General features: G+C 41.0%; 1 protein-coding gene across 1 annotated transcript in view; it reads right to left on the reverse strand.

Annotated features, from left to right (window-relative positions):
* The window catches only part of LOC122559510 (A disintegrin and metalloproteinase with thrombospondin motifs 20-like), a 373,826-nt gene that overhangs the window by 137,971 nt on the left and 215,855 nt on the right, over positions 1-20,000 (reverse strand). The window contains exons 16-25 of the mRNA XM_043709081.1: positions 18,640-18,735; positions 15,861-16,027; positions 15,536-15,665; positions 10,956-11,082; positions 9,561-9,771; positions 8,512-8,676; positions 7,138-7,302; positions 3,489-3,608; positions 2,916-3,023; positions 705-869 (exon numbers count right to left, since the gene is read on the reverse strand). Of these exons, the coding sequence (XP_043565016.1) occupies positions 705-869; positions 2,916-3,023; positions 3,489-3,608; positions 7,138-7,302; positions 8,512-8,676; positions 9,561-9,771; positions 10,956-11,082; positions 15,536-15,665; positions 15,861-16,027; positions 18,640-18,735 (1,454 nt within the window). The remainder of the gene's footprint in view (positions 1-704; positions 870-2,915; positions 3,024-3,488; positions 3,609-7,137; positions 7,303-8,511; positions 8,677-9,560; positions 9,772-10,955; positions 11,083-15,535; positions 15,666-15,860; positions 16,028-18,639; positions 18,736-20,000) is intronic.

Raw genomic sequence — 20,000 nt, forward strand, 5'->3', positions numbered from 1 at the left:
TTAGCTACATTTGCTATGCATCCAATTCCTTGCCCCTTATGCCACATGCCTTAATCTTTATCTTGAATTGACCATGTGGTAGCTTATCAGAGACTTTTTAAAATCAAAGTATATCACATTATCCATGATTTGGAAATGCCGTTGTTGGACTGAACATTATCCACGTCTACATTTTCTATTACCTCTTCAAAAGGATACCAACAGGTTGGTTAATGATAAGCTAGCCTTTTGGGTTACATATTTACTATTTTTCTACCTTGCATTTGTTTTCAGATGATTTTGATCTTTTGGGATAGATTCCAGCACTTTCCAATCACTAACGTTAGGTTGGTTAGTCTAAGTTCCCAGGTTTAATTCTATGTCTCTTCTTGTATAAAGGAGAGAAAAAAAATATTCTGCATTGTAAGATAAGGTTTCCTCAAACCATTTATTACAAAAAAGGTATAGTTGAGAGAAAAAAAGCCATCTGGAGTTTGTGTGTTCTCTCCCCCAAAGAGGGTGGTGTCAGAGTTAAGGTAATAACAATGTGACTTCCACCACATCCCCCCCACCCCAGCCAGAATTCAATGTGAACAAATCCTCCTCCATGTGAATGTGGACTCCCATTCAATTTGTCATGAGTATTTATGTGGGTAGTGTTTTGAATAAAAGGTCATGGTTTTCTAACACTAAAGTTCTCTCATAGCAGAAGATGGAGCACTTACGGGTGACCATTCCCCAGCATGCCATTGTCCACAGGGACTGAAGCACGTCATTGTCTCAGGAGGGCGAGGCAAGTGGGCACAGAAAGATTCATCGGCAATGCCGCCTTGAGCATCTCTGCAGCTGACGTAGCGAGCACGTGCTCCTTTCCCACAGGTAACTGAGCACTACAACAATAACAAGCTTTAAAAATCAAATTGTTTCATTCTTATAATGACCGTTCACATTTTCAACAATGGCAAGAAGGAACACCAGGGAAATATAAACACAAATTTCCACATATCACATGTTAAATTTAAAACTTCACAATTTAAACTAGGCGAGTCACATAAACTTCACAAGAATGCATAATGTCAACTATAATGTATGTTCGCAATGTTTAAAACAGAAATAGGGAACTCAATAAAACTGGAACAGTCTGAATCATTTATTTAAGTGGCCCTTAAATTTTACTAGTGTTTAATCTATTCTTCTAAGTAGAGCACTGCTACATTCACATCAAAACATCTGGAGTTCCACTGCAGATCATACAGAAATATTGCGAACCAGTTGTTGAGAGACAGCAGTGGAAATTGTATTAGCTATCTGATGCCTGTCTGGATAGGAGATTGCAGTAACTTGGAGGTATCTTGCAAGAAACAGCAGGCATAAAAGGGCGCCTGTTAAAACGCAACAATGTTTATCATGTATGTCATTTAACTACAGATTTGTGTTGAGCACATGGTACAGCTTTCTCTACATCTGTCTGCTGAACTGGAGCCCCATAAAGATTGTTCTCTTCCATCATGGACAGATAGCTATGCATGAGCATGTAAATACTGATTAGCAGCAGAATGGTAGGTACAGATCGCCCACTTGTGATGCCACTGGATTTACTTAGCATCCTTTCTTTGCTCTTAACCATCAACAATCAAGCTGCCAAAGAGGAAAGGACTAAAACCAATAACTAAAGCCTTGAATGAGAAAAAATAAAGACCTGCAAATGTCCCTCCACCAACATGAGAATCAGACTTGACTGAACATTAATTTTGAAAGCCTGATATTAGAACTACCATCTCAAACCAAATGCTAAATTCTACAATGTTATACTTACTGCTGTCTTGGGGATCTTTTGCTCTGTGATAATTTATTAAACCTTCCTCATTACACATTGCCAGATCCAAAATAGCCTGATCTATGGTATCTACAACATATTGATGTCGGAAACAGTCCCTAATCTACACTGTGCGTTCTTTGTCATGGCTACCTCTGCCAATCTGAGTTTCCCCTATCTACATGAAGATTGAAGTCACCCATGGTTCATGTAGTGCCTTTTTCCCACATGCCATTATTACCTCTTTAGTACCCTCCATTTTAATTACTTTAATGCCGGTGTCAAAGCCTTCAGTTACCCAAATCCCATGTTACGGAACACCCTTCTAATTCTCATGTCTTTCTGATTTTTTATTCTCCTTAAAGTAACTCTTAAAAATCATTAAAATGTAGTTCTTTAACAAGCTTTTGTCCCATCTTCCTAACAAGTTTGAAATCAAATCTTCATTCACAACATGTGGGCGGCAAGGTGGCACAGTGGTTAGCACTGCTGCCTCACAGCGCCAGAGATCTGGGTTCAATTCCCGCCTCAGGCGACTGACTGTGTGGAGTTTGCACGTTCTCCCCGTGTCTGCGTGGGTTTCCTCCGGGTGCTCCGGTTTCCTCCCACCATCCAAAGATGTGCAGGGTCAGGTGAATTGGCCATACTAAATTGCCTGTAGTGTTAGGTAAGGGGTAAATGTAGGGGTATGGGTGGGTTTCGCTTCGGCGGGTCAGTGTGGACTTGTTGGGCCGAAGGGCCGAAGGGCCTGTTTCCACACTGTAATCTAATCTAAATCTAAATCTAAACATTCCTATTCCTTGGGACATTAGAAGTGCTACATAAATACAAGTTAATGCTGTTCTTCATAAAATTCTAGCATGCCCTCTTTGCTGTGTACCGATTTCCCCTACTTATAAACCCAAGTAACCCATGTGCCCTTTTCAAACACCTTATCAATTGTCATGCTATGCTTAAGGATTTACATATCTCCATTGTAAACTTTCTCTGGAGATCTAGATTACACCTGTCAAGTTGTGCCATTTATTGCACACTCTGTTGCTATCTTAGCCCTCCCAAGGTGCATTTCTTCACATTTCACTTAGATGTGATAGTTTCTTATTAAAATAGAGTCACTTACAGGAGTCCAGGATCCATATCTCCATTGGGTCATCATCCCTCTTTGAACAGCTGGGCTTGTGGTCGTGACTATCTTCGATGGCTCCAAACAAGGAGGCATCTCACACTCCTGCATAGAATTTTGACAAAACACAAAAACAATCTGTACTGCGTGATGAACTTTGGGTGATTTTTTTTAAGTCATGGGAGAGAACATTCTATCGAGTGCCACTTTCATACTCAAGTAGTATGTGCAAATATATTCTTGCTTTGTCTAAATGCAACACAAATAAAGCATATGGATCCCACTTACTTGAAGATCTTTACTGTGTTTATTTGCAGCTAAATTAATACATACTGTACAGAGTAATTCCTAGTCACAGCCTTTACCTTGTGCTACAGACTAGACAGCCTGTGGCCATTTGTATGTTGAACTGTTAAAGAGAATCACTCCGAAAGGTGACAGCACAATAGTCAGCTGAAAATCTCTCATTGTTACAGTAGTTGAAGTTTCAAGGAAATGTAACATTTTAGTTTAGAACATTTACTGTTTCCATTAAAGTAACTGATTGGAAGAAACAGAATTTGTTTTTACCTGGCTATCCCTTGGACGAGTTGCAGCATTGCACTCTCTGTCATCTATAACTGCACCATAAGCACCTACTACACACCTCACTGCACGCATTTGGTATCCATGTCCACAAGTAGCAGCACACTAGTGACAAGCAACAGGATAAAGGTCAGTAGTCTGTCATATGACAATACATTCAGGAAAAATACTTGTTCAAATTGCATTTTCTTTTCAGACGTATGTGAACAAATAATTCTGCTTAATAAATATTATATTCTGTAACTTATGACGTTGTCTTGCAGAGTTACCCAGAACAGTTCTAGTGCCTAAGTGACACTTCTACACCTGAAGACATCATACCAGACTCGAAATATTAACTCCACAGATGCTGCCAGATCTGTCGAGTTTCTCCAGCATTGTCTTTGCTTGTTTCAGATTTTTAGAATCTGCAGAATTTTACTTTTACACCTCCCAGTTCCATCAATAAACTTGTCAGGCTGACAAATTACAAACAGTATTCTCAAGGATTCAGAGAATTGTACCCTCACTTAAATTCATATGTAGGATTACTGACTCTAGGCGTGCCTCAGTTCCAGTCGTTCATTAGCAACATGCCATCTTGGAGCTACTTAATGTTACAGAATACAATAGAATCCCTACAGTGTGGAAACGGGCCCTTCGACCCTCCAAAGAGTAGCCCATCCAGACTCATACCCCTACCCTATTATCCTATATTTACCCCTAACTAATGCACCTAACCTACACATCCCTGAACACTATGGACAAGTTAGCATGGCCAATCCACCTAACCTGCACATCTTTGGACTATGGGAGGAAACTGGAGCACCCGAAGGAATCCCACACAGACACAGGGAAAATGTGTCTGGATGCTGCCTGACCTGCTGTGCTGTTCCAGCAATAAAGTTTCAACAGGGAGAATGTGCAAACTTCACACAGACAGTCGCCTGAGGCTGGATTTGAACCCGGGTTCCTGGTGCTGCGAGGCAGCAGTACTAACCACCATGTCAAAGAGGTGTCACCAAGCTGGTCCTTTTTTTCTAAAAGCTGTTCCTTTTCTCAAGGATACTGTGTCCTTGGTCTTTTTTCAGAGGGGTCATAAACAGCCCCCAATTCTGAGTAGACTGGTTTGGTACAGAGATTAAGGGGTATTGAGAGGCCTTTGTGGTTATATGTAAACAGATGCGACTTCAGGCCAAAATGGTTATGTTTTAGAAGTGACCTGTATAATGAAAGAGGAGTGGTCAACTCTCTAGCTGAGCAAGTTCAGTCCAGAACTAGTTGGGTGTTCAGCTCTCTCTCTCTCTCCTTCTGCCTTTCTTTCTTCCACCTGGAAGCATTTATTCGATTTTTACTGTTTTTTAAGGGGGCTTGCTTATTGGGACTGTTATGTATATTCGGAACAGCATAATTAAGTCTTAGTTTGGATAGCCTGAGTTCTGTAGGGGTTCTTTATTCTGCTCTTTGTGTTTCATTGTATAATTTTGTGAATAAATGTTTGTCTGGTTTAAAACCTGGTAGTCAACTTAGCTAACTTACTCTAGGTTATTTTTACTGTACACTTACCAAAACAAATTGCAAAGTTAAGGTCTGGGGCTGCCTGCTTAAGAGTGGTCTGGCTTAGTCCAACAGAGATTGAGGGCTCTTTGCTGGATTTTAAACAGTGAGGGGTAGGGTGTTGGTTTGGTCAGGTAGACAAAGGTTGGGATAGTAATGGCTCTTTCAGTCGCCAAAAGCTTTCTGGAAATGGATGCAGTGACTTTGGAAGTTTTGCAAAAGGTGAATAAGACCAAGCTGCAGGAATTAGCAGAGAAGCTGGAATTGGAACTGTCTGCTTCTGTGAGGAAAGGAGAGATAATTACAGCAGTAGCTCAGCATTAAACTAGCCACAGGAACCATCAGAATCTATAGAGATGGCAAGAATTCAATTGCAAATGAAGCAGCTTGAGTTAGAGACGAGAGATAAGGAAAGGGCAGCAGAAATGAAACAGTTTGAGTGACAATTAAAAGCAGTAGAGAGGGAAAAAGAGAGAGCAGCAGAAGAGAGGGACAAAAAGAGAGAGCGTTTGAAGTTCAGAAATTGACCCTTAAAAAGGAAAATCAGCTAAAAAGGTTGGAGATAAAATCTGAGGGTAAGTTTAGTGAGGAAATAGTGCAAACTCATGTGGAAGAGCAGAGAGTTAAAATGGCTTGGTTAGCAGCTGAAGTGGCTGATGATTATGAGCTGGTGCATAAAACACGGTTTGGTTTCCAGAATCAATCTCGGTCCATGAGGGACAGAAATTGGGGCAAAGAGAAATCTTCACGTGGAAAGGCAAAGGTAGATTTCAGTGAAGATCATAAGGATTAAAAAACAACCCTTGAGGGGACAAAGAAGTTAAAAAGCTCCAGTGTTTTCATTGTAACAAAGTGGGCCACATGAAATCAAATTGTTGGTGGGCGAGGAGAAAAGCCATATTTAGGAAAACCAGACAAGCCTGGAAGTTTTGTTGGACTAGTAACAAAAGGCACAAGGGAAGTTGGACAACTGCCTCAGAGTGTACAAGATAATCAGAGGTTGGTTAAGGAGGAAGTGCCACATTTGCTTAAAAAATACACATGTAAGGGTAAAGTGTATTCACATAGGCCAGGAGCAGTAGGTAAAGAGGTTACAATAGTAAGAGACACAGGATCCTCTCAGTCTGTAATGCCGAAGGATGAGGTGATGTGTACTCCTGAGGGACTATCGCCAGAAAGGTACTGGTGACAGGAATTCACGATGAGACAAAACATGCTCAGTTATGTAAAGTGAGGCTAGAGAGTCCAGAGAAAAGTGGAGAATCTGTGGTAGGAATACTGGACAAATTCTCAGCTCCAGGAATACAATTTGTCCTTGCAAATGATATCGCTGATTCACCGGTAGGTGTGCTGCCTACTCTAGTTGAAAAGCCAGTGGAGACGCAGGCAACTGAAGAAATGAAGGATGTTTATCCAGGAATTTTCCCAGATTCTATGATCACAAGATCACAGAGGAAGAAGTTGAAGCAGGAGAGATCAAAAGGCACAAATAAGGAAGCGGACATAGCTTTATCTGAGACATTTTTGATCAGATAAGTGGCACAGAGCAGGAACAACTAGGTAAACATGCCAGTATGTTTAGCTCTGCTACACTTATTGAGTTACAGCAGAAAGATGAGAAGTTAAAACATTTATATCAAAAGGCATACACAGAGTAAGAGAGTGTGTTATTACTTAACAAATGATGTCATAATGAGGAAATGGAAACCATTAGTCATGGTCTGGGCCACCTGCTTAAGAATGTTTTGAGTGGCCTGACTTTTTAGTCCAGAACAGAGATCTAACTTTATTCCCTGCCATCATGGAGAACACTCACTTCAATAATGAATAAAACTTCTGGCTCCACATAAGAGAAACAGGTACCAGGAATTTCTCGCAAGCTACTTGAGATAAACATGTCTTATCACCGTGTCAGATGTTCCCTGAGCAAAGCTTGGTCACACATCACATCAGTCCCTGTTGATCAGTGATTCTATGTGTTGGGAGTGTGAGTCTTTGGAAATGCAGAGCTACAGCACCAGTTTCCTGCCTACAAGCCTGGCATACTTGGCACTTAATCCCCTACGTACATCGAGCAAACTTAGGGACACCCACTCACCTGGCCCCACACCCCAACTTGCCATGACGCGCACTCCTGCAGCTCACAGGTTCCGACAGCCTCTGGTTTGATACTTGGATTGCAAAAGTCATCCTGCAGTTGTTCATTATTCAGTAGGCATGATATTTGTCGATGTCTTGTGCCCTTTCCACACGTCACGAGACACTAGAATAATGTAAGTGGCTATTTAATGGTTGCTGAAAATTCAGTCCCTATGTTAACAGCTTACATTTGATTAGATTAGATTACTCACAGTGTGGAAACAGGCCCTTCGGCCCAACAAGTCCACACCAACCCGCCGAAGCACAACCCACCCAGACCCATTCCCCTACATTTACCCCTTCACTAACACTATGGGCAATTTAACATGGCCAATTCACCTAACCTGCATGTTTTTGGACTGTGGGAGGAAACTGGAGCACCCGGAGGAAACCCACGCAGACACGGGGAGAATGTGCAAACTCCACACAGTTTGCTTCTCAGGATGGAAGAGCGAAAGAACCTCTATTCAAAAAGCTTCATTCACAAATTATAAATGGCCTAGCTTTAATTTGAAGGCTCCGGTGCTTTTGTTCTGGGATCTCCCCCCCTTTTTCCATGGATGGGCAAATCCAGCATAACGTTCTGAACATTAGGGTTATGCTGTTCAGCAGTAAAGTCAGGAGATACCTTTTCACAGAAAAATGGTGGTGGAAATCTTGAACTGTCTCCATGAGAAGACTGTGGATACTGGAACAACAGGAATTTTCAAGACAGAGATGATAAGATTTTGTGAAAGGCTAGCTAGTTATGGATCTGAAATAGCTTAACTAGAGTTAAGATACAACATAACTAAATGCAGGACAAGACTGGAGAACTGGATATCATTCTATACAGTCCTTGATGTGTACTTGCTGCAAATTCTAGTATTCATCCTCAGAGTTCATTTGTTTCATTAAACTCTTGCTTATATTGGAGCTATTGTCATATATATTTTATAACTGTATGGACAGTTTGAGAAAACATTAACCTATCAGGTTGGAACTTGTACATTTTGTCTAAATTACAAACTTTTATTTTAGTTTTCCCACAGGCCATATGGCAACACAGTTCAGGGAGAGAGCAAGTTATGGATTCTCAGGCCTCTGTTGATGCTACACTTTGTCTACTTAATACAGCTCTGAGTGGGTCACAGTCAGATACTCCCTGTCTCTTTGATACAGAGTCCAGGCAATGTTTGATGGCTATAAACCGAACAGCAAATATAGTCACGAGTTTCCTCCAGTCTAACACTGTGCAGTAACACTTTGAATTCTATATTAGATATTCCTAAGGTTAGCAATAACATTTGCTTGGTCTTTTTTGCCTCTTTTAACTCCTTAATGCTTTACTCACTTCGCTCCATTCACTGGCCGTCCATTCAGGGCAGGGAAATTCATTGCAAATCTGCGATACAACATTCTGATGCTCATTGCACTCTTGGTTAACAAGGTGTCTGCCAAGGTTGCTCATGCAGTACCCTTCCCGGGTCCGTGTTCCACCGCCACAGGTTTTTGAACACTGAGAAAACCAAACAAACGATCTGTAAGGTTGTGTATGTGGGAATGCCCAATGAAGGTGTGTTACAACTTGGAAATACAGTATTATTCTCTCTGTACTCTAAGCAGCCCTTCTTTCTGCACGGACTTCATCTCAATGCATGTGGGTATTGCCTATGTTAGTAAATGTGTGTTTTATAAATTCAGACAATATGAATGATCATCAATGAAGTTCAATTTTCAAACAAAATCAGAACATAAGAACTGGGAGCAGGAGTAAGCAATTCATCCCCTCAAACCTGCTCCACCGTTTGATACTACCATGGCTCATCTCATCTCAGGCTTAACTCCACTCTCCTGCCTGCTCCTCATAGCCTTTTAATCCATCACAAATCAAATATCTGTCTATCCTCACCTTAAATTTATTCAGTGTCACAGCATCCAACATATTCCATGGCACTTAATTCCACAGATTCACAACCCTTTGAGAGAATTAATTCCACCTCATCACTGTTTTAAATTTGCCACCCTTTAAAATTATGAGCTCTCATTCTAGATTGCCCTCCAAGTGAAAATGTCCATTCTATATCTACTTTGTCAATCCCCTTTAGCAACTTATACTCTGCAGTTAAATCTCCTTTCATGCTTCTAAACTCGAGCAAGTAAAGGCCTAACCCATTCAATCTCTCCTCATAAGACAACAATTTCAATTCTGGAATTAATCTGGTAAACATTCTTAGAACTTCTTCGAAAGCAATTACATTCTTCCTCCAGTAAGGGGAACAAAACTGACTTCAGAGCATGGAGCTGCTAATTGCCGAACCTTCAATGCCAATGAAAGTATGTCTAATAAATGTAAGTGTGTCCATGGGTTGAGGGAGTTGGGTTGCACGCTCTAACCATTACCTGTGACCAGGATGTATAATGCCAACTGGTTCTGTGACAGTCACCATGACAGGGCTCTCTGCTGGGAGGTTTTGGCTGATCCCTGCAGTATCTGTCGTCTATTGACTCACTGGGTCCTTTGCCGTGGGTATACTTCATGCAGCGAATGTCTTGCGTTCTGTAGCCTGGTCCGCACTGTGCCGTACATTCGCTCTTACCTACTGTGTGCCACCTAGAATCAAAGCAGAGCTACTTATATTGTAAAGTCAATCGTTTTTAATTCAACCGAGAAGAACTAATTCTATGCGACATCCATAAGATTATGCAAAGTTTTCTTCTGACCTGACGATTTTGATCACACTCATCAAGGAGTGAATATTTTTGTTCTACCACATCCCCTCCCCCCCAAGCAACAATATGGAAAGGCTGCAGGTACAACACCGCAGTGGGGAGACTTTTGATATCTGATCATAATGGGCAGGGCATCACTGCAGTGAGCCACACAACGCAGACGGCCTCACACACTCTCTGGGATAACCAGCTGCACACCCAAATTAAAACTACATCCAGTGGACTTCAGCTGTCTGAGGTGCCCATCATATCTCAGGCAATTTGAGTGCCAGCTCTTTATTTTCCAGGCACAAAATGGGTTGCCAGCAGTCAACACACATTAACTTCAATAGAGCACCAACACATTTGTCTATGTGCCCATTTTATTCTCACACACAGCACCGACTCTTAACGGAGCTTCCCTGGGTGGCCAGCAGTACTTCCCTGAGTACAAAGATTGCTTTCTCGTGTGAACCTGAACAAATTAACAAATGGGTTGTGATCATAATCCTGCTGAGAATCGGGGAGGCTGGACCCAGAGGCGAAGATATCTAGGGAGTGGGGAGGATGGGGAAGAAATGGACGTTGCAATTTTGCCGTGAGTGCAACTGCGGCAATTGCAAATTGCGAGGCAGTGACTTTAAAGTTGCAAATAAAATTGCATTTGACCCCAAATCTGCTCCACTTCCAGGATGGAAAACAAAACACAAATAAAGTGAAGGTCTGGTCATCCCAGAGTTCCATTTTCAGGAATGCAAAATGAGTCCAAGTGGATTGCCCTTGATTCCCAGGTTAAGGCAGAAATGGATTTATATTAGAATGAGATATACAACAAGACTGTTCAAAATAAAAGGCTGCTTCCACGCATCATTCAATGTCATTTACAACTCAGTTGTTCCCTCCAGCGTTGTCACCCTTTTGTTCATTGCCACCTCTGTTTAAAAGTACGGTCATTGTGAAGAGCATATGCCTTTGATAACACGACCCCTATGATTTCCTCTGTAGCAGATATCTCAGTGACTCAAATCAGAAACACATTGTTGAAAGTTCTGTTCCATAGTGACCAACTAAAATATTGGTCTTTACCTTACTTCACATTCTGTGTTGCACGGCTCAATGTCAGGGACTGGGCGAGGTAAATGTTCACATCTTTGGTCAGAAACAACTAAGTGATCACTCTTACGCACACAAACCACCTTTCTCCTCCGTTCCCCTGTAACAGATGGAAGCAGTTTGGCACTCATTTTTGTGTTTTACAGCAAATCCAGAGCCTGCCCGAAGGCAAATCTGATGTTTATAGTATATGGTAGGTACAATATCTGAATATGACAGCTTCTTTCAAAACACCTCAATTATATACAGAACCACCATCTGGTTGTAACAACATAATTCCATTGCAATATGTTCTAAAGAAACAAAGTTCACTGTTTCCCAGGATAAAGGAGAATGGGGAGCAATACAAATCAAGACAAAAGCAGTGGTACATAGGAACAATGGAATTAGGAGCGGGAGTAGGCAATTCAGCCTTCCGAGCCCACTCCACCATTTAACATGATCATAGCTGATCTTATCCTGGTCTCAACTCCACCTCCCGCTTGCTCCCAATAGCCCTTAGCCAGCTTTTCATCAGAAATATATCTATTTCTTTCTTGAAAAAGTTGATTGATTCTCTGTCTCCAGTGAGCTCCACATATTCACAACCCTCTGAGAGGAGTACTTTCTCCTCATCTTAGTGTTGAATTGTCCTCGTCTCACTCTATATTTATGACCTTTTGGTTGAGACTGTCCCATAAGGGAGAACATCTGATCAAACATCCACCTTATCAATCCCCTTCAGCATTTTATATATCTCCACCAGCTTCCCACTCATTCTTCTGAATTCCAGCAAGTACAAAGCCCACGCTATTTAACAGCTCCTCATACGATAACCCTTTTACCTCTGGATTAACCTGGTGAACTGCTCCCAGTGCCACTGCATCCTTCCTCAAGTAAGGAGACGAAAACTGGACACAATACTCGAGGTGTGGTCTCACCAATGCCCTATATAATTGTAAGAACACCTTTTTATTTCAATAATTCAGCCCTTTTGCTACAAATGCCAGGATTCCACCTGCCTTTCTTATTACATATGTTGCACTTGTCTACCCAGTTTCTGTGATTCACGAACAAAGACCCTCGCTCAGATCTCTCACCACTGATGAATTTTGAATCTGCTTCCTATTTAAATAATAATTTGCCTGTATAATTTCCTAGTCAAAATGGAGAAACTCGCACCTGTCAGAATCCGGCTCATTCTTGTAGCCTATTAATATCCATCTGTCAACTCTTTACCTCCTCATCATTGCCTGCTTTCCCAGCTATTTTACTATCATCCACAACATAGATGGTACACTCTGTCCCTGCTTGCAGATCGTTGATAAAGTTTGTAAATTGTTAAGGTCTGAGATCTGAATCCTGCAGCACCCCACTAGTTACAATTCGCCGTCCAAAGAAGAACCCATTTAGCCCGACCCTCTGCTTTCTGTCAGTCAGCCAGTCCCCTATCCAAGCCAGTACTCTACCCTTGACTGCCTGGGATCTAACCTTCTGGATCAGTCTTTTATGCAGCACTTTGGTCTAATACCTTCTGGAAATCTAGTTAGACCACATTTACCAGATCCTCATTATCCACCTTGCTGGTTACATCCTCAAAGAACTCCAGCAAGTTTATCAAGCACATCATGCCCTTCATGAAACCATGCTGACATAGTGAATTGAGCTTTGTTTTTCCAAGTGTTCAGATATCCCTACTTTTATGACTGACTCCAGCAACTTCCTCACTACAGAGATCAAACTCACTACATCTACAGTTTCCCTCTTCCCTCTATCTCCTTTTTTTGAATGAGGGTGGCACATTAGCATGTTTCCAATCCACTGGGACATTTTCAGAATCCAGGAAGTTTTGGAATGTCATAACTAATGCATCCACTATCTCTGCTGCCACCTCTGTTAATGCCCCAGGGTGCCAGCCATCAGTCCCTGGTGACTTATCTACCTTTAATCCCATCAGTTCTCCCTTCTCCCATACCTTCTCCCTAGCTGCATTAATTTCACCAAGTTCCTGTGCAGTAACTGCAGTTTTGTGGGAAAATGATCTTCCACTGTGAAAATAGAAACAAAGTATTGGTTTAGTGCCTCTATCATTTCTCTGTTTCCCCATTATTACCTCACCATTTTCATCCTCGAAAGGGCTAACATTTAGATTAGATTACTTACAGTGTGGAAACAGGTCCTTCGGCCCAACAAGTCCAGCACAACCCATCCAGACCCATTCCCTTACATTTACCCCTTCACCTAACACTACGGGCAATTTAGCACGGCCAATTCACCTAACCTACTTTCTCTATTCTCTTTGTTTTTATAGACATTTAGAAGCTTTTGGTAACAAAATTTAAGTTTTCTACTAGTTTCCATTCACAGGGGTATACTGGTGAATTCGGGCACGTTTATATTGCAGGTAGATAAGCAGGAGGCTGGAAGAACACAGCAAGTCAGGCAGCATCAGGAGGTGGCGAAGTCAACGTTTCAGCTGAAGTGTTACACCCAAAACGTTGACTTCTCCACCTCCTGATGCTGCCCAGCTTGCTGTGTTCTTCCAGCCTCCTGCTTGTCTACCTTGGATTCCAGCATCTGCAGGTTTTTGTCTCGAATCATGTTAACATTACAGATCATACATCAGATCTGTAATGTGCTATCTTTGGCTAATCTGGGGTCATAGCCATTTTCCCCAGTTCCCCAAAAATCTTTAGCTTTGGACAATTAATTTGGCTCACTTTCCAACATTGTGGTGTTGACATTAAACAAGTGCAGCTACATTCTGCTGCATTATTCACATCATATATCTGAGAAAGATTTCAGTTTTGATCCCCCAGTCTGTGTTGAGTTAGTTAATCTCCACCCAGGCTGTGTTTGGGCTACTGAAATTTTCCTAATACTTCTGATTTTTGAGGTGAAATTCAGCCGCACGGAAGGTTACATTTGTTGAACATCCAGTGATGTGCTGAATGGCCACCAGTACTCAGAACAAGGAATCACATATCAACAGTAGAACATAGAACAGTACAGCACAGTACAAGCCCTTCAGCCCTAGATGTTGCGCCGATCTTTGTGACAATGGTCACATCCGACATGAAAAATATCAAAATCTTTCATAACTGTGACAGGAAAGGAATCAATGCCTTCAAGTGAGGAGACCGGGAAAAAGAATTACAGAAGAAAATTGCAAAGATTTCCCTTTACTGCAGACCCATCACTGCAATATTTTTCGAAAATCTGTGTGTAAGTCCAATGTTAATCGTTTCAAGGTATAACGAAGATCGGAAAAATAAAAGCAAAGAAAAAATTCAGCGAGTACTCAGCAGATCAGGCAGCACCTACGGAGTTACCATTTTGGGACTAGATTACCTTTCTTCTGAGCATTTTGAACAATCTTTATTTAATTTCAGATTTTTGGCGTTGCAGTTTTTCTTTTTAAAGATTAGGTAGTAATGCTTTCATCCACTGTGGCCAAACCCGCAGTACATCTGCTATTGAAAACAATTAAAACCTTATCGTGGAAGAAGTGAGCAACACCGACTGATTTGAGGGGAATCAATCAGCAGGAACGCCCTCCTTTGCATACATAATTCATACGTGTCCTTGGGATTGCTTGTCTTAAATGTAATTTGGCAATAAAGGTTTGGGGGAAAATCCCTTATCCGAAATGCTCGGGACCAACTGGTTTTTGGAATTCAGGATTTTTTGAATTTCGGAATAAGTGACAATTTGATGGTGAAATTTTTAAAAATCTTACCAAACAGCAGACGCACTGAGTAAAACGGGCCCTGAAACAGAATTGAGGCCTGCCAGTGCTGGGTCACGCCCCCACACGTTGCATCTGAGTGACACGCATCGAGTGGGTGTGGAGTTGGGTTAACTGTTTGCACGCCAAACAATCGTGTTAGTGGGAAAAAAAACTTCACGAAAATCCTTCAGATTTCGGAGCAACGGTCGTCAACCTGTACTTACACTCTGGCCATATAACAAAACTTAAGGAAGAATTGAGTTTGTGGGAACATGTCAAAGAAACATTAATTGCTCGGGAGTGCTAACAGGAACCAGAATGCAGAAATGCTCTGTTTTCTACCTGTGATGTCACAGGTTAAAAACAGAAGGACAGAATTTGTAGACAGTTGTAATAAAGCCAAGAGGTTCTGAAAGTGAGTGTTCCCTCGCTCTCCTGTGACAACTCCAGCAAAAGACCCATGGAAATGTTGTAAGGTCATACACTCTACAAAAGACTCAGGAGATGGTCATCACTGACTAGCCTAGCTTATCTTACCCATCTTTAATTGCCGTAGACGTCAGTTACATTACTGTGGAGTTACATGCAGACCAGACCAGGTAAGGACAGCAGCTAATGAAGAACATTAGTGAACCAGATAGATTTTTCCTAACAATTATTTCATCGTTTAGACCCTTAATTCCAGTTTTTTAAAAAATTTGAATTAATTTCAACTTGCAGCCCCAGAACATTATTTGGGTCTCTGGATTAATAGTCTAGTGATAATACCATTAGGCCATCTGATTGTCACCAGCCAAACCCATATTAAATTTACTTTAAGACATAAGAATGCAATGGAGTTTACCTTGGCACAGTCGGCTACACTGTTGCCATGAACCATATGGATCCCACACAAACTTCTCCAGTTGGTCTTCAATGGGTATATTAAAAGAATAACGAACATCCGGATTGTACAAATTTCCAACAGATAAAACCTAGCAGGATATAAAACAGTTTGAGAAAATCAACAAACATTAAGATACTGTAACAAGTACAAAATGGTGCTCCTAAATTAAGAGTATTCTTGATGTTTAGTTAGCAGAGGAAGTTCGTTGTTGTAAACACAGAGGAAAATAATTACCATTCAATAAATAAGCAATAAGCCATTATCGTTACAAAAAAAATCCCACCTGCAAAATCAGCTCTTCCTCAATCCGATCAGTGCAGTTAATGCGCTCCACATCATTGTCTGAGCCACTGTATTCAATTGTGGCTCCCTGTACATTTATTTCTCGTTTAAACATGCTCACCACAAAGTTTCCATTCAGGATGAAATTACCTCGACTGTCAGATAAGGCTGAAGCACAGACCAGAAATATTCCATTAGGAAAGCAGGGTTCAAATGTAGATTTCTAAAATTTCAAAACTCAGCTTTTATTATTGCCCCCCCTCCCCGAAGAATGTTGACTCTTTAATTTGTGAATGGAAGTGTTGTGTCTGTAGCTGTAACAGAGAAGGTAATTCTGTACATAATTCATGGTGAAATCAGTCAATCACAGTGAGATGAGAAACTAATTTGTATAATGCTTTGGTGGTCACAATGCTACCCGAAAGACTGTATGATTTGCTTTCTTCTTCTGGTGTGGTTAGGTCTTCAACGTGCTCATGACCCAATGTATCATTGTATTACCATCTCATTCCTGAAGTAGGGCTTATGCCCGAAACGTCGATTCTCCTGTTCCTTGGATGCTGCCTGACCTGCTGCGCTTTTCCAGCAACTCATTTTCAGCTATTACCATCTCATCTAAACAGCAGCAGCTCTGCCAGTGTAATATCCCTTGTTAGCCGGGTTTCTGTGAATTCTGAACTAATGCTTGATCCCACAACTTTAGAAGGTAAAAACAAGGACTGCAGATGCTGGAAACCAGATTCTAGATTAGAGTGGTGCTGGAAAAGCACTGCAGTTCAGGCAGCATCCGGGGAGCAGATAAATCGACGTTTCGGCCAAAAGCCCTTCATCAGATTCCGGATGAAAGGCTTTTGCCCGAAACGTCGATTTTCCTGCTCCTCGGATGCTGCCTGAACTGCTGTGCTTTTCCAGCACCGCTCTAATCTAGAACCCACAACTTTAGACACAGAGCGTAATCAACTGAATCAGAATGAAACAGGAGCGATTCCATTGCAAGGCAATACATTGTATCTTAGCTTGCGACACATCGTCAAACAAGAAGAAAAGTTCTTCCACTGAACATCATTCACTAAACTAACTCACTTAATTAAAATAACCTTCAAGAGCGGGACTAACTCTAAATAAATCACTAAGCCAGTGCTTCCATTTAATATACAGATCATTATCTTTGAAAAACGTGCAAAAATTAACATGAAGATAATGTAAGCTTTATGAGCCGCTGTACTTGGCCATCAAGACATTGTGCATCAAGACGTGACTAACCCAAACCCAAGGTTACTCATGGCAAGTCAGAGATTAAGCCACTATAAGGAGGAGAGGATTGGTGTGGAAGTGATAAGGGATCCACATTTACTGGAAAAACGTGGAAAGATGTAAATGAAAGATTATCTTTAAAGTTGTGTGTTGTGAACACTCTTCGAATGGTTCCCTGAGAATATTGTCTTCTTCATCAGTCACCAAAAGATACATTAATCAATTTGCACACTTCCTGGACAAGTACACAGAAAATGAGAGCTCATATTTTTACCCTTGTCTATTTGTTCAAGGTTATGGCCAAGAAATATGTAAAATTTAACAAAAGATTAGCCTAGCTTTCATCTTTCCTAATTTACTATACATCACTAAATGTACCTACTGTTACTACATGGTTTTGTGCAAATAAACTAGTATAAATTCTGAACTGAAAACAATCAATGCCAGAGATCACAGCGGGTCAGACAGTATCGATTGAAAGAAAGCAAGCTAATATTTTACGTCCAGATGGTTCTTCAGAACTAGCTTGCATCTCTGATGAAGGGCCATCTAGACTCGAAATGTCAGCTTGCTCTCTCACCATGGATGCTGCCTGACTCGCTGTGATCTCGCAGCTGCAGTAATTTTCTCGTATAAAATTTCAAATATTTGTTCAGGACATTTCGGCAACAAACTTCAATAATGGTGAGATGAAAATTGAAAGAAAAACCCAACTAGAAAACAGATAATCTGAGGAAAATTCCCTCTGATTGCAAGCAATCCCATAGATCACGAATCAGGGACTTCTGCATCATGAACGAGGAGGTTAAGAACCATTCAAACCAGTGCTCTGCAAAACACATGAAGAGTCAGCACTTGCTGCATTAGACAGTTGAGCCATTAACTTGAGGCTGAATCTGCCTGGCTGTGCCAATGGGAAAGAAAACGTACAGTGTTATTTGAAAAAATGCAGAATATTCTGCTGGTGTCCTGTCTCTGGCAACATTACCACTTATTCATCTCAAATCTGTTTTATACCATGTAGCTTAGACTGACTGCTCTATTTACTTACATAAGTGCATTAGCATCCATGTAAATGTATGTCTCCATATAATGGGAAGTGGAAACTGCTGGCAAAGCAAGCGCTGAATATACATTGACTTAAAAAAAAACGATAGATTACGTTATCTTATGCTAACCTCACATAATGTTCTATAAGGACAGTGTATGTCATGGACAGTGTGAGCTTTTAACCAAATCAGAGCTCCTTCTCAACAGAATAGAAACTAAAGATGTGTAGAGGTACAATACTTTGAAAAACTCAATCTGAGTATCATTGAATTCAAAAGTTTCAAAGTAGAAATTAAATTTTGCCTACAATGGTCGAGACAAAGTCAACTTTCCTTAATGTTCTAATTACTGATTACATGGTTTGGGTAATTGGGACTTGAAGGAATTGTTAGAAGTCAAGTACATCCTCGGCTCCAGTGAGCTGAGGACTTAAAAGTATCGAATAAATAAAACAGAATAAGTCGCAAAATGCTTACCAAGGTAGTTATCATCTTCTGGCTTCCCTGAATAGCTGTGCTGCCGTACATCAATATTAGTTGCTCCTGAAGGTATTCTTACTACTATGTTATATCCTTAAAATAAATGAATAATATGAGTACAATGAGCAAATAAAACTCACAACACAAGCAAAGATTTGATCTTTTGATGCAAGTCAACAGTGAATTTGATTTTTAATCTTATGCTCTGACCAGGTTGCTGCAGCTCACTCAACAATAAGAATAACTTCTATTTACAGAAAGAAAGCACTTAGGTTTCATTGGAAACTATCAAGACCTGAAGGCTATTCCAAGGCACTTTGGTGGCCTGTTTTTGAAGGGGAGTAATTGCCATGAGGTTGGAAACATGCACAGCAAGGCCACATGAACAGAAATTTGCTGGTGACCAAATATTCTTTCGCTTGATTGAGTGATAAATAGAGTCACAAAGCATGATCTAACTTTACTAACTGGTCTACCATGCAGTAAAAGTCTATGTAGACAATGTCTACCACTGTGCGTTCATCAACCTTTTTGATTAGATCAACAAAACTACAATCCAGTTTGTGAGACATGATTTCCCATACACACTTAATCAGTCCATGCCTCTCCTAACGCACGCAAATCCTATCTTTCAGAATCCCCTCCAACAACTTAATCACCACTGATGTCAGACTCAACGATCTATACTTCCCAGGCTTCTCCTTACAACATTAGCCAGCCTCCAGTACTTCACCCATATTGTAGGTCATACAAATATCTTGGCTGGGACCCCGACAATTTCAACTCTAACCTCCCATAATGTCCTGTGCTACACTTTGGATCATGTCCAGGAAATTTCTCTACTTTAATGTTTTCTAACACCTCCAGCACCTCGTCTTCTGTAATGTGAAAGATGTTGAAAACAAGATGTTCTTTTTTCCAAGTGGATATTTTTTACTCAACCTGCCAGATGTGTTATGAAACAGGTGGTACTTGTACTTGGGCCTTCTGGTTCAGACATAGGGTCACTATCACTGTGCGACAAGATCTTTATGAGAAGCTATGTTTAATGTTTCATTTGTAAGACCACCTCGAGGTTACACAACAATCTCAGCCTAGATGCTGAGTCTCCAAAGTGAGACTAGAGTCCAAGATCTGTTGACTCAAAGGTATGAGTGCTACCCATGATTCATTTGTATTTAGTAAGAATGGATGTAAGCTCAAAAAGGAGCTGCAACCAAAGGCTGGGCTGATCCTATTTTGCAACATCTCCTTAGCCCATCACCCTTGATTTGTTGATCTACACTGTCAAGACATGAGGGGAGGTAGTGCGTAATGTCACTAGATTAGTCATCCGGAAACTCAGTCTAATATTCTGA

The sequence above is a fragment of the Chiloscyllium plagiosum genome, chromosome 19, assembly GCF_004010195.1.
Source record: "Chiloscyllium plagiosum isolate BGI_BamShark_2017 chromosome 19, ASM401019v2, whole genome shotgun sequence".
NCBI lineage: Eukaryota > Metazoa > Chordata > Chondrichthyes > Orectolobiformes > Hemiscylliidae > Chiloscyllium > Chiloscyllium plagiosum.